Source organism: Aquarana catesbeiana, linkage group LG02 (genome assembly GCF_042186555.1).
Source record: "Aquarana catesbeiana isolate 2022-GZ linkage group LG02, ASM4218655v1, whole genome shotgun sequence".
Lineage (NCBI taxonomy): Eukaryota > Metazoa > Chordata > Amphibia > Anura > Ranidae > Aquarana > Aquarana catesbeiana.
The window spans coordinates 162387550-162400739 of record NC_133325.1 but is presented as its reverse complement, the minus strand read 5'-3'; the positions used below and the strand labels follow the sequence as shown (position 1 = coordinate 162400739).

General features: G+C 41.4%; 1 protein-coding gene across 1 annotated transcript in view; it reads right to left on the bottom strand.

Moving 5' to 3' along the window:
• Positions 1-13190, bottom strand: part of TFCP2 (transcription factor CP2) — a 152881-nt gene that overhangs the window by 32689 nt on the left and 107002 nt on the right. Inside the window, exons 10-13 of the mRNA XM_073612490.1 lie at positions 10045-10138; positions 6319-6409; positions 6092-6201; positions 614-756 (exon numbers count right to left, since the gene is read on the bottom strand). Coding sequence (XP_073468591.1) covers positions 614-756; positions 6092-6201; positions 6319-6409; positions 10045-10138 — 438 coding nt within the window. The remainder of the gene's footprint in view (positions 1-613; positions 757-6091; positions 6202-6318; positions 6410-10044; positions 10139-13190) is intronic.

The following is a 13190-nucleotide window of genomic DNA, read 5'->3' as shown; positions in this document are numbered from 1 at the left end:
TAGAAAAGCACCTGAACAACCACAACATACAGGGTTATACAATGTAATACGGACATATAATCACACACATAGGTTGGACTTGATGGAATTGTGTCTTTTTCAGCCTCACCTACTATGTAACCAATTTGACTGCATTGTTTGCATGCCTGCACGATATAAACTTTTCATGAATCTTTGGAATAAGATAGGATAACTACTGACCAGGGTGCGATCTCCAACACGAGGGCACAGTTTGTCCCCAATGGGGTGCCCAGGGATGGAGACAATATCCATTACCATAATGTTAGTCAGAACTTAGTAACTCCAATGTTTATCGTTCCGTTCTGCTTACTTGTTATATGGATTCATTCGATGATTCTTCGACATATAATGTATGTCAGTCAATGTCTGTTGTTTGTCTTGATAAAATGCAATAAAACATTTGAAACAAAAAGTACACTTTTGTCATGTATGAATGAGGCTGAAAGCATCAAACTGACCTTGCAATTTCCCAACAATACACTTATTATTGTGTTATTTGTAGCACAGTCAGTCATACATTTTCAAACTGCCAAAATTTTGCTCAAAATAAAGAATCAAACTATTTTATAGTGCAAACTGTAAATTATATTACCTCATCACTTATCAGAACATGAATGCCCGTGGGCCCCTGTTTGTAAATCTGGTTAATCTGATGAGGAGAAATGTTAAACAGCTGGGCTATCTTCTCAGTTAATTCCAGAGATGTGAGCTCCTCCAGGTAGATGGCATGATACACTGTAGGCAAAGAAGGAACCTTACTACTAACACAAATGAGCAGAGTAAATAGTTCACTTTAACTGAGGGGAAAAGAACACGTGCACATAATACAAAGGCAATTTTGTGTTAAAGGCCCACTGAAGTTTCAAAACATTTAATTTCTTTGGAGTTCATAACCCTGCACACTATGATTTGGGACAGATTTTTGCTAGGAAATGCATTAAAATAGATTTCTGTCTGTGAAATCACAGCTGTACAGGCAGAGCTGAGTAACAGCCACACCCCTTAGCATAAGTGTCCTTGCACTGACTTCATAAAGAGGGAGGGGGGCATTTATATTAAAGTGCACTAGCTCTAAATCTGTCTAAATGTAAAACAGGATTTTTGACTTGCATGTAAAATCCTTTCTGCAAGTGCATTACAGGACAGTGGATTGACTAATTTAGACCAATGAGTTATGCTTAACTTCCTTTTAATTGAATGCTGGCAAAAAAGCAAAGCTGAAACATAGCTCGGCATAACCCCTCCCACTCTTAACAGGCCTTCAGTTTTTTTAGCCAGCAATACAGCAGTGATTAGAACACATGTCCTGTTATATAATTCCAGGAAAAAAGGATTTTTTGGATTAAAAAAAAATAAAAAAATCTTTGTTTCTTTGTCGCACATCACAGGACACAGGATTGGCTAATTCTTAAAGGGATGGCCAACACAGCAAACAGCCTGTAAAACACCAAAACAAAAGAAAAAGCCCAAAACTCAGTGCTGTCTGAAGGACTTTCCGAACCAAAGCCAGCATCTACTGGTGCATGGACATACAACTGGTAGAACTCAAACATGTCAAAAAGACAACCAGGTGGCTGTCTTACCGATCTGTAAAAACTGAAGTCTGATGTTGGAACATCCAAGAAACACTAATACTTCTGGTAGAATATGCTCAGACCAGAAAGAGGGAACCTTTTCTCTTAAGACCCTTGATCTGAGAGAGGAGTTGGTAAATCCACCTAAAAATGGTGAAAGAAGAAGCAGCCTACCCCTTATAAGAGAACAAGGCAATTAGACTGATAGATGGAGGCTGTAGCCAACAGGTAGACTTGCACTATCCAAATAATAGAGAGCAATGAAGGATGCTTAAGAGTAGGAAAGAAAGATGGAAAAACAATGTCCCGCTTGAGGAAGAGACCACCTGGGGTAAAAAGGAAGATCCGGAGCGGGGCACCACCTTTTTGAAGGGAGCCATCGCTTGCCCTTACATTACAAAAGATACATGCCTGTAGGTAATCTGATCATCAGTTAACTATGGCCCTGAGTCGTTCATCATGATTTATCACAGGTTTGCAATAGGGTATAGCGTATGGATAGTGACAATTAATCTGTTACTTTCATTTCCATTATGTCACCACTAATAATCTTGGTCAGACTGTGCTGTCATGTCATACTACCATGTTATGTTGTACACCCGAATGAGAGAAAAAAAAAAAAAAAAAAAAAAGGAAGATCTGGGTCTCAGAACAACCTTATCCTTGTGTAGTACAAGGACAAGGAATGGTTCCTTTACAAGATAGGGCCGCCAATGTGGAAACCATAGGAGGGGGAAGTTATGGACAGGGAAAGGAGTATCCGATAGTATTTCAGCAAATGCAATTTGAACCTAAAAAACCAAAGTTGAGGTCACATGGAGCATTAAGAACAGGAACAATGTAAGTGACCTCTTGTATGAAAGCTCTTAAAGAATCAGGACCAAGAGGGCACTGAAGGAGAACCACCAAAGCCAATATCTGACCCTTAATGGCAGTTAAGACTAAGAACTTGTCCAGACCCAACTGAAGACTAGACAGAATTCATCAGGTGAAAATTCCTGGGATGAATTTCTGGTCTCACAGCAAGTAAAGTACGCTTTTCCAAGTGTGGTGGTATGTTGAAAGAGGACGACTTCAAGCAGGTAGGGATGACTGAATCTTTCAGGACCTGGACTTCAACATCCATGCAGTAAATGTCAGCGATGGCGAAGCAGGATAGCACACGGCCTCTAAGACAGCAGATCTGGGCATTCCAGGGGAGGCAACACAGAGCCAGCCAGCAGCTTGACTGTTTGCATATTAAGCGGGCCAATTCAGGGAAAAAAAAAGTATCACCAGAATGCCCTCCATCTCTGGGTGATGGAGGAGTTTGGGGGGGGGGTTGGGGGGAATAGTGTGTAAATAAGGTGGAACTGATCCCACAAGGTCAATGGGGCGTCCAATGTGAAGGACCAAGAATCCCCGATTCTGGCAACTAATCTTTCCAATCTGTTAAACCTGTAGGCCAGAAGATTGCTGTCTGGAGTCCCCCACTTGCAACAGAGAGCTTGAAACACCTGTGGGTGGAGAAACCATTCTCCAAGGTATAGACGCTGGCAACTAGATAATGTCTTGAATGTGCATGGTGGACAAGGCTGGAATGTGAATTTCTACACAGGCCGGAATTAGAGCTACTTCTTTGAGCAGCCTAACTTTCGGTGCCCCCTGATAATTGATGTATGCCACTGCCATGTGTCCAACTGTACCCTTACTGGCCGACCCTAAAGAAGAGAGGGAATAGTGCTGAAGAGATAGGATTGGGGAATAGCCCCTAGTTCCAAAACATGGATTGGGAGCCAAGCTTCAACGAAAGACCACAGCTCCTGAACAGTCTTCAGGAATTAACCTAATACTTGCCAGACTAAAACCAACATCTCCAGCGCTATATGGGTCTGGTTGGTCAGACACTTGGGATAAATTTAGGAATAGAGTAAGTTTGTCCCACATTGGCAGAATGTTGAGTTGCAACTGTCTGCTGTGGAAATGGGCATTAGGACTGCCATCAAGCCCAGTACCCACTTGCAAAAGTGACATTTAATGCACTCCAGATGCCTCAACTTAAAGCGAAGGAACATGAGCTTTTGTTAGGGAAGGTAATTGCAACACAGGTCTGTGTCCAAGACCAGCTGCTCTAAGCGGTAAGAGGGATCCAATGCAGACTTTGAGGTTTAGGATCCAACCAAAACTTGTTGGACATTGGCAGAAAGTATCTCAGCCGACTGCTCAGTCAGGAGTAGGTTGGGCTCAGGAGATTCCAATGGTGTGTTATCTTGAGAAAGCAGGGTCAGGACCAGAGACAGAACTTTTGATAAAAATCTGGGGTGCTATTGATGGGCTAAAAAGGTAAAGCCGGAAACTGAAAATGATGCTTGCCCACAAAAAATTGCATATAGCATTGGTGTGGCTAAAATATAGGATTATGCAGATAAGCATGCTTGCTGTCCACCAAAGCCAGAAAATCCCCTGAATGAAGAAAGGCAATCACTGACTGGAAAGACCATATAAAACTTTGGTACTCTTTTAAAGGAGAAGTTCACCTTTCATAACATGTTACACCCATATTTAGGGTATAACATGTCACAGATGCAGCAGCCCCTGCACCCCCCCTACACCCTCTTTGATCCCCTGTTGCGACAGTGAGCAAAGGATCTTCAGCCCCCACTTGCTGTCACAATTTAAGAAAATCCGCCCACCCGGCCGCATTATTCATTCATAGAGTTCTGTGATAACTACAAGTACAGTCAGCCTTTGCGGCCATCGGCTTGTAGTTCTCAATGAACTACCAGAGTGCTGTTGAGCGCTCTAGGTAGTTCATTGACGCTTCCTGTCAGTAACTGCCTGCGAGACTGCAATGGCCCTACATTGCACCCGTGATCCTCAGATAGCAGGTGGAATGCTTTGCAGGCTCCTAGTAAAACAAAATGAATGCAAATTTTGTTACCTGCAAAAAGATGTGCTTTTATTTATTTTGTTTACAAAAGGTCCTTTATCCTTTAAGTGGTTGAGAACATTCAGATCCAAAATTAGATGTACACACCCCATTTGGCTTGAGAACAGTAAAACCGGTTGAAGTAAAAACCTTGGAAGCTTTCCCAATCTGGGAAAGGTACAATAAACCCCCCAGAGGAATGCTGTTCCAGGGCAGCCAAGAGATCTGCTTTTCTGCATGGAGGAAAAGGCACACCAGATGGCATGAAAGGGGCATATGGAATTTAAGGTGAAAAACTCCAGCTTGTAGCACCCGGACAAGATATGCTGGACCCACTGGTCTGAAACGTTCCAGATCCAAATGGCCAACAAAAAACCTCCCAACTTGAAAGAGTGGGAACGTGTCCCCATTCTGCGTTTATTACTTCTTACAGAACTTGGATCCAGGTTTGGACTTTGAGGCCAAGGTCAGGAAGGGATTAAAGGAACTCTTTGGCCCTGACTGAAGACTTCTTTGGTTTGGTCATCTTGGTTTTTCAGGGCAATAGGATGCCCATGCCTTCAGTAATCTTATGGATAAAAGTATCCAAATGTAACCAGACATTTTCAAAAGCCATCCGTTCAAGCTCTTGCTTGAGGAACACTCTGGCAACCAACACTTGAGCAATGAGAATATCCAATTTCATCTACACAAAAGTTCAGAGTCTGCATTCCACCGCAGTGGACAGCAGCCCTAGACATGTATAGCACCCCACAAGCTATTCACTAGCTAACGCGTTTCACATCATTTGGATGCTTATTTGTAACTACGAATAAGCATCCAAATGATGTGAAACACGTTAGCAGTCTACCACCCTGTACGTCTCTGCAATTGACTGTATTGTTGGATTTTATTGAAATAAATATGTCCTTATCCCAGAGTGCGGCTATCCAGGATTTCTTTCTACCTCACTGCAAACCAGCAAAGCCAGCACATGGAACCAGTTCTTACTAGGGCGGTGTCATTCCAGAGCAAGAGTTTGTGAGCTGCATTTCCTTTATTCCCTTTTGAGATGGATGAAAAATGCATAAAAATGCACCCACAGTGCATTTTGAGTCACATGTCCCAGTTTCACAAGCACATACTGGGAGTCAGGAATCCAGAAAACATGGCAAACACACATGCGTTTTTTCTGGGGTTTTTTAGTGAGCAGTATGAAAGGGCCCCAAGGGTACCTAAAAAGTGACACTTGCTGTAAAAGTACTAGCTGAACTTTATAGCACTCACATCTACATGCATACAGTTTATGTCTGCAAAGCTCCCTGGCTGTTTCAAATTTTTAGTTGACCACATTATGGCGACTTCCACCAGGAAAAAATAAATAAAAACAAACACACGTTTGGGCTCATGTGGCTCGATTCACAAAGCTAACAAACCAGGATAAGGACCCGTATTTTTAAAAAAATGAAAGCCATTTTTAGCCAAAAATCCAAACAAAAAGTGACATTTACTTGGTTGAAATAAAGTTCCTTATCTGTGTGTTAAAGCTTTGTAAACAAAGTGTGAGCTAGAGATAAAAAAAAAAAAAAAAGTACCTTTACAAACATACCATAGAAAGCACCGTTTCCTTGCTCTCCATTTTCATGTTTCTGTTGCTGATGTTCACGCAGTTGTTGTGACTCCTGACAAACATAAATCGTAAGTCTCGGCCGGACCACCCTAGATGTTTGTAGAACAAAAATAAAAAACGGCTCAAGAGCCTAGGCCACACTTCAAAGCTACATCAGATCCATCCAGGACAGGACACACAGTTCAAGTTAAATTCCATTTACTCACCTTCCTTTCAGTGCATTGAAGAGTCGTATGCCATCAGCAGGCCCACAGATCTGGATAACATCGTCTCTAGTTAGTTTTAATAAATCTGCACCTGAAAACAAATACACATGCCCCAATTGCTTTAGCTTCATGATTGATGTATCTGCTGGTTGGAAAATTACGATGGCTGAAATTACTGACTGCCTGAAATGTTAACTACCTGACAGTCATGCTCATTCAATGGCTTCAACACCGAGTCATCAACCCAGGAACAAGTATGCAAATCTAGAAAAACAAACTAATTTGCTGCAATCTTGTCCAAGGTGACTCAAAGTACTGAAGACAGATAGCCAGGTCGCTAGCATTTTCATTAGGTCAACAATGCCAGCCCAAATTTTAAAGTAACCCTACACAACTTCTAAAACTAACTCTGCACTGGATACTGTGAAAATACAATATAAATCACAAAAACAGAATATGGGGAATTCAAAAACAAAATACCTACACAGATTGTTCAAAAATGGAATGTTATAAACAAAAAAAAGTTTTTGGGCATATGTAAGCTAGCTAACACTGACAGTAAAGGATTCAATAAAAAATTTAATTGTTAAAAGGGGACACGAGTAACTATGATCTATGTTTCCAAAAATTAACAATCCCTGTTTAGGTCTTTTGCAATTTAATCTGAACATTGCCAAGGACATTAAACATAAAAATTGTGATTTGTGAGGCTGCACACAGAAATCTAACATATATATATATATCTCTAGTAGGAGAGAGCATTTCATAATTTAAGAAAACTTAAGCCATATGATGAAAATAGATCATATATTGAATTATGTATACTTTTGAGTGAAAATGCTGGGCATACTGGGAGTGAATTGTCCACTAATCTCAAGAAAAGAAATGGAAGATAAACAGAAGCAGGCTATACACAGTATTTAATGGTGTGGTAGGTTTTGTTTTTTTAAGTTTAAAGCTAGATTTCTGAATCTACTCGAGTTCTATTTGGTGTTGGGCCTGTACTTGTAAAACAACCCAGATATTGTCACTTTATCCAAACACTAGCAACAACATTTCCAATATTTTTTAGCTGCCATCTTTGGCTAGTGTTTTACTTTTCATAGTATTTCCCAGATCAATATTTGGTTCTTGCTCTCCCATTTTTTGGTACACACCGGGGTTGATTAACTAAATCTGGAGTGTGCAAAACCTGGTGCAGCTGTGCATGGCAGCCAATCAGCTTCTAACGTCAGCTTGTTCACTTAAGCTGACAAAAAAAAAGGAGGAAGCCGATTGGTTTTATGCAGAGCTTCACCAGGTTGTGCACCAGTTTCTTAAAACTACTCCCACCCACCTTTTAACTCCTATGCCAACTATCATGTAGAAGGAAGACACTTATACTGGCCTATATTCCAGGCGCTCTGGTCCATTCACGAAATTGGCTCCCAGCTGCTGTCTTTAGAGGAGAGGAGGGACATCTAACAGATGCACCATAGTAAACTTATGGGTGACGTCACCGGCCAGGCATTCTATCTGTTGTTGCAGCTCTCTGTTCTGAAGCCGGCTTCTGGGGAATTCACAAAACTGGACCAGAGCTCTGAGAATAAGCACAAGCGTCTTCTTTTTAAAATTGTAGTTAGTTTAGAATTAGAACCGGGGGGGTGGGAGCGGTTTTAGACATAGTTCTCGTCCAGACTTCTACTTTAAGCCAAAGAAGATATTCCACTCATTATTGTGCATTATGTAGAATGCGACAGTAACGTGTAGAAACGTACCAGGTTTTGCAGTCCAAATAGAATCAGCATTCCTAAAAAGATGCCTTTGCTTGTTCTGTCTTACAGATGCATGTATAGAATTAAATGCGTTTAAAGTCAAATTTTTTCTTTTTTTTCTTTTGTTTAAAAACAACAAACATGTTACACTTACCAGCTATGTGCAGTGGTTTTGTAGAGCAGCTCAGAACCTTCTCTTCTCGGGTCCCTCGCTGGCGCTTCTGGCCCCCTCAGCAAGCCCTCTCTCTCCTCATTGGCTCACTGACAGCAGCAGGAACCAATGGTGCCCGTTGCTGTGTCTCAGCCAATCAGGAGGGAGAGTGACAGCCGAGGCTCTCCTGCAACATCGCTGGATCGAGATGAGGCTTAGGTAAGTATTAGGGGAGATGCTGCACACAGGTTTTTTTTTTTATCTTAATGCATATAATGCATTAAGATAAAAAAACATTCTGCCTTTAGAACCAATAATTACATTTTTTGCTCTCTGCACTTCCTGAAGTCAGTCCCATAATTTCTGCCTCTTCACCCTAATCTGTACAGCAGAAAGTTTTTCTTCAGAGGCTTTCTCCCGTCATATTATACATCACTCTCTAGCCCCTCAGCCACTAAAAACTTAGTTAGTATAACATTGCCCTTTGTGTGCTAAGCCTAATTTTCACCCCTGCCATACAGGAGAGAAGAGTAAAACTTCCCTGCTGTGTATCACACTACAACGGCTTGCATTTTGTTCTGTACACTATGTTGGACATCCATAAAGAAAAGAGGTGAAATAAAAAGTGGCCATAGACAGGTATATCCTCCATCTATTTTAACAAATCTCAAATAACTATCCTTTTCGAAGAAACTGGGAAACTACATATCAACTGTTTAAAGGACATATTACCCTTACAATGCATTGTATGCAAAGTAGCCAAAATTACTTTCCTTATTAAAGGTAACACCCTGCCACAACCTGTCATTTTCAGGTTGCTTTTTAGATATTAAAACTGCTTACAGGCCTGTAATAAGAATAAGCTCTATATAAATAATTCACATATGCATTCCCGTTTAACATAATTAAGCTGCATAACTATGGGAACGCATTGCAGCCATGATCGGTAGATTGCAGATGCCATGCAGGGCTCTTGCAGACAGTCTGTCCAGTTTGTGGAGGCCGATGCATTGTAACAGGTTACACCCTGAATATGGACAGAACATGTTAAAGTGGCTGTAAAGGCAGGAGGTTTTTTATCGTAATGCATTCTATGCATTAAGAAAAAAATCTTCAGTATGCAGCAGCCCCGATACTTACGTGAGCCCCATCTCTATCCAACGATGTGTACCAGTGCCTCGGCCATCCAGGACTCTCTCCTTATTGGCTGAGACACAGCAGCGGCACCATGGGCTCCTGCTGCTTTCAAAGTCAGTTAGCTAATCAGGAAAGAGGGGGGTGGGGCCCAACGGCAGCTTCATGTCTGAATGGCCACACAGAGCTGTGGCCGGTCTTAGGTGCCCCCATAGCAAGCTGCTTGCCGTGTGGGCACCCAACAGGAGGGAGGGGCCAGGAGCGCTGGTGTGGGATCTGAAAAGTGAAGGATCCAGGCGGCTCTGGGCAAAACCACTACACAGAGCAGGTAAGTATACATGTTTTTTTTTTTTCTTTAAAAATAAACAATACTTTTTTTTTAGGTAAACCTATTCTTTAATATCCTTTCTACTCTTCCCCTTTCCTAAGGAATGAACAAATATTAATATATATATATATATATATATATATATATATATATATATATATATATAAATAAATAAATGAAACCATCTAACTGCAAGAAAAAAACCAACAAAAAAACACTTCCTTTTATGCTCAGCATATCACTCAAGTGGGAGAGAAGTATACAATTGTGTTTGGTGCTAAAGAGGGAAAGAAGGTAGGTTGCAGGTGGAGGGAATGTGAAATAGCATTGTATTAAAACTTTTCCTTCTAGGGAGTTACCTGAGAAATTTGAGAATAGCCGCGAGAATGCAGCAAATCTATTTCTATGTAGCCACTGTTGTGCCTCCTGAGGGGTTGATGTAGGCAAGAGGTTCTACAAGAGAAATGCATAAAGAGAGCTCCACAAAACTCCATTCTATACATTAGGTAACAAACCAGTGTCTCATGAGAAGGGCATTTCCTCTTCTAGAAGACTGTATGCACCCACAATAAGGAGTGTGTACTGTCACAGACTGTGTGGCATTATTCCTAAAACAAGGGTAAGCAAAGATTTTTCACGTCCCAACAGTGCAAGGTCTACACTTTTTTTTCTTTTTCTTAAAAGGAACTGTCAACTCCACATAAGACAATAGTATGTGATTCATTGCATAAACACACAATGTGCTATTCATATTGTTAAACAATTTACTTTTACTATTGGGGTAGAGTATTACGATTCTGACACATTTAGATACAATTAAAATGCACCTATATGTACCATGAAAAAAAAAACTAAATAAAAAAAATAGGCAGCAAAAACATACTTTGTACAGATTATTTTATGTTAAAAATATCCAGTTCATTACTGCTACAAAGTTATCAAGCTGTACTGATGGCCTATTTTTACTTCTGAGTAAGCTTTCCTTTTTGAGCTTAAATTCAATTACTATTATATATGGACTGCCAGAAAAACATAAGAGACAGCCTTCTTTAACAGATCCTAGTAAAAAAATTACTTTCTGCTTTTAGTGCAAGATTCTATTTTAAAATGCAATAAATATTGTTAACTTGAACAATGCTATTTTTAACATATCAAAAACTAGATGCATGTACCATGTGTTACAGGAAAAACTGCAGGTGGGAACCAGTGGTGGATAAAAAACACAGCTAATTTAGGCACTTTGGAAAGGTTTCTTTTAATTCCCATCACCCCCAGATGGCATACTTGCCTTCAGATCCAGCAATATTCACTTTGGAGCCCTGCCTCCCATTGCAGAGCCTTCACAAAGAAAGTCTTCACCAGCTCAGCTTAACCACTTAAGGACTAGCCTTGTTTTGAGATTTTGGTGTTTACAAGTTTAAAACCTTTTTTCTTTTTTGCTAGAAAATTACTTAGAACCCCCAAACATTATATATTGTTTTTTTTTTTTCTAACACTCTAGAGAATAAAATGGCGGTCATTGCAATAAGCACAATTTTTTTTTGGAAAAAATTCACTTTTTTAATAAAAGAATAAGACAACAGTAAAGTTAGCCCATTTTTTTTTATATTGTGAAAGATAATGTTACGCCAAGTAAATTGATACCCAACATGTCACGCTTCAAAATTGCACCCGCTCATTGAATGGCGTCAAACTTAAAAATCTCCATAAGCGACGTTCAAAAAATTCTACAGGTTGCATGTTTTGAGTTACAGAGGAGGTCTAGGGCTAAAATGATTGCTCTCGCTCCAACGATTGTGGCAATACCTCACATGTGTGGTTTGACCACCATTTTCATATGCGCGCGCTACTCGAGTATGCGTTCGCTTCTGCGCACGAGCTCGTCGGGGCGGAGCACTTTAAAAAAAAAAAAAAAAAATTCTCATTTATTTTACTTGATTTTATTTTTTCACTGTTTTTTTTTTTTTTTTTTTACATTTTGTCACTTTTATTCCTATTACAAGGAATGTAAAAGCATGACAGGTCCTCTTAACCACTTGCCGACCGGGCCATAGTCGAAAGACGGCTGCAGCGCGGTCGGCTAGTTCTGGGTGGACGTCCCTGGGACGTCCTCCCAGAATACTGCTCTCGCGCGCCCCCTGGGGCGCGCACCCGAGAACTTCCGTGACCGCCGGGTCCAGAGGACCCGGCGCATCACGGTAAACGGCCGCTAATCGCAGCCGTTTACCATGTGATCGCTCCGTCAAATGTACAGATCTGTACAGTGCGAGGGGAGAGGGGGAGGGATCGGATGGCAGCACCGCTGTGGGCTGTATGTGTAGTGCTCACAGCGGTGCTCAGTGACAATTGCAGTCACATTCAGCCTGCCCCGCAATACTCTGCATATATGCCCCGCAATACTCTGCATATATGCCCCGCAATACTCTGCATATATGCCCCGCAATACTCTGCATATATGCCCCGCAATACTCTGCATATATGCCCCGCAATACTCTGCATATATGCCCCGCAATACTCTGCATATATGCCCCGCAATACTCTGCATATATGCCCCGCAATACTCTGCATATATGCCCCGCAATACTCTGCATATATGCCCCGCAATACTCTGCATATATGCCCCGCAATACTCTGCATATATGCCCCGCAATACTCTGCATATATGCCCCGCAATACTCTGCAATATGCCCAGCAATACTCTGCAATATGCCCAGCAATACTCTGCAATATGCCCAGCAATACTCTGCAATATGCCCAGCAATACTCTGCAATATGCCCAGCAATACTCTGCAATATGCCCAGCAATACTCTGCAATATGCCCAGCAATACTCTGCAATATGCCCAGCAATACTCTGCAATATGCCCAGCAATACTCTGCAATATGCCCAGCAATACTCTGCAATATGCCCAGCAATACTCTGCAATATGCCCAGCAATACTCTGCAATATGCCCAGCAATACTCTGCAATATGCCCAGCAATACTCTGCAATATGCCCAGCAATACTCTGCAATATGCCCAGCAATACTCTGCAATATGCCCAGCAATACTCTGCAATATGCCCAGCAATACTCTGCAATATGCCCAGCAATACTCTGCAATATGCCCAGCAATACTCTGCAATATGCCCAGCAATACTCTGCAATATGCCCAGCAATACTCTGCAATATGCCCAGCAATACTCTGCAATATGCCCAGCAATACTCTGCAATATGCCCAGCAATACTCTGCAATATGCCCAGCAATACTCTGCAATATGCCCAGCAATACTCTGCAATATGCCCAGCAATACTCTGCAATATGCCCAGCAATACTCTGCAATATGCCCAGCAATATACCCTGCACTACTCCGCAATACCCCGCAATTTTTAACCAGTTCCCGCCCACAGTCATATGACGTCCTTGACTTTGAGCGGGGATATCTGAATGATGGGTGCAGCTACAGGCATCATTCAGATATCTGCTTTTTCAGCCGGCGATTCCCTACACCATAAGAATGATCATA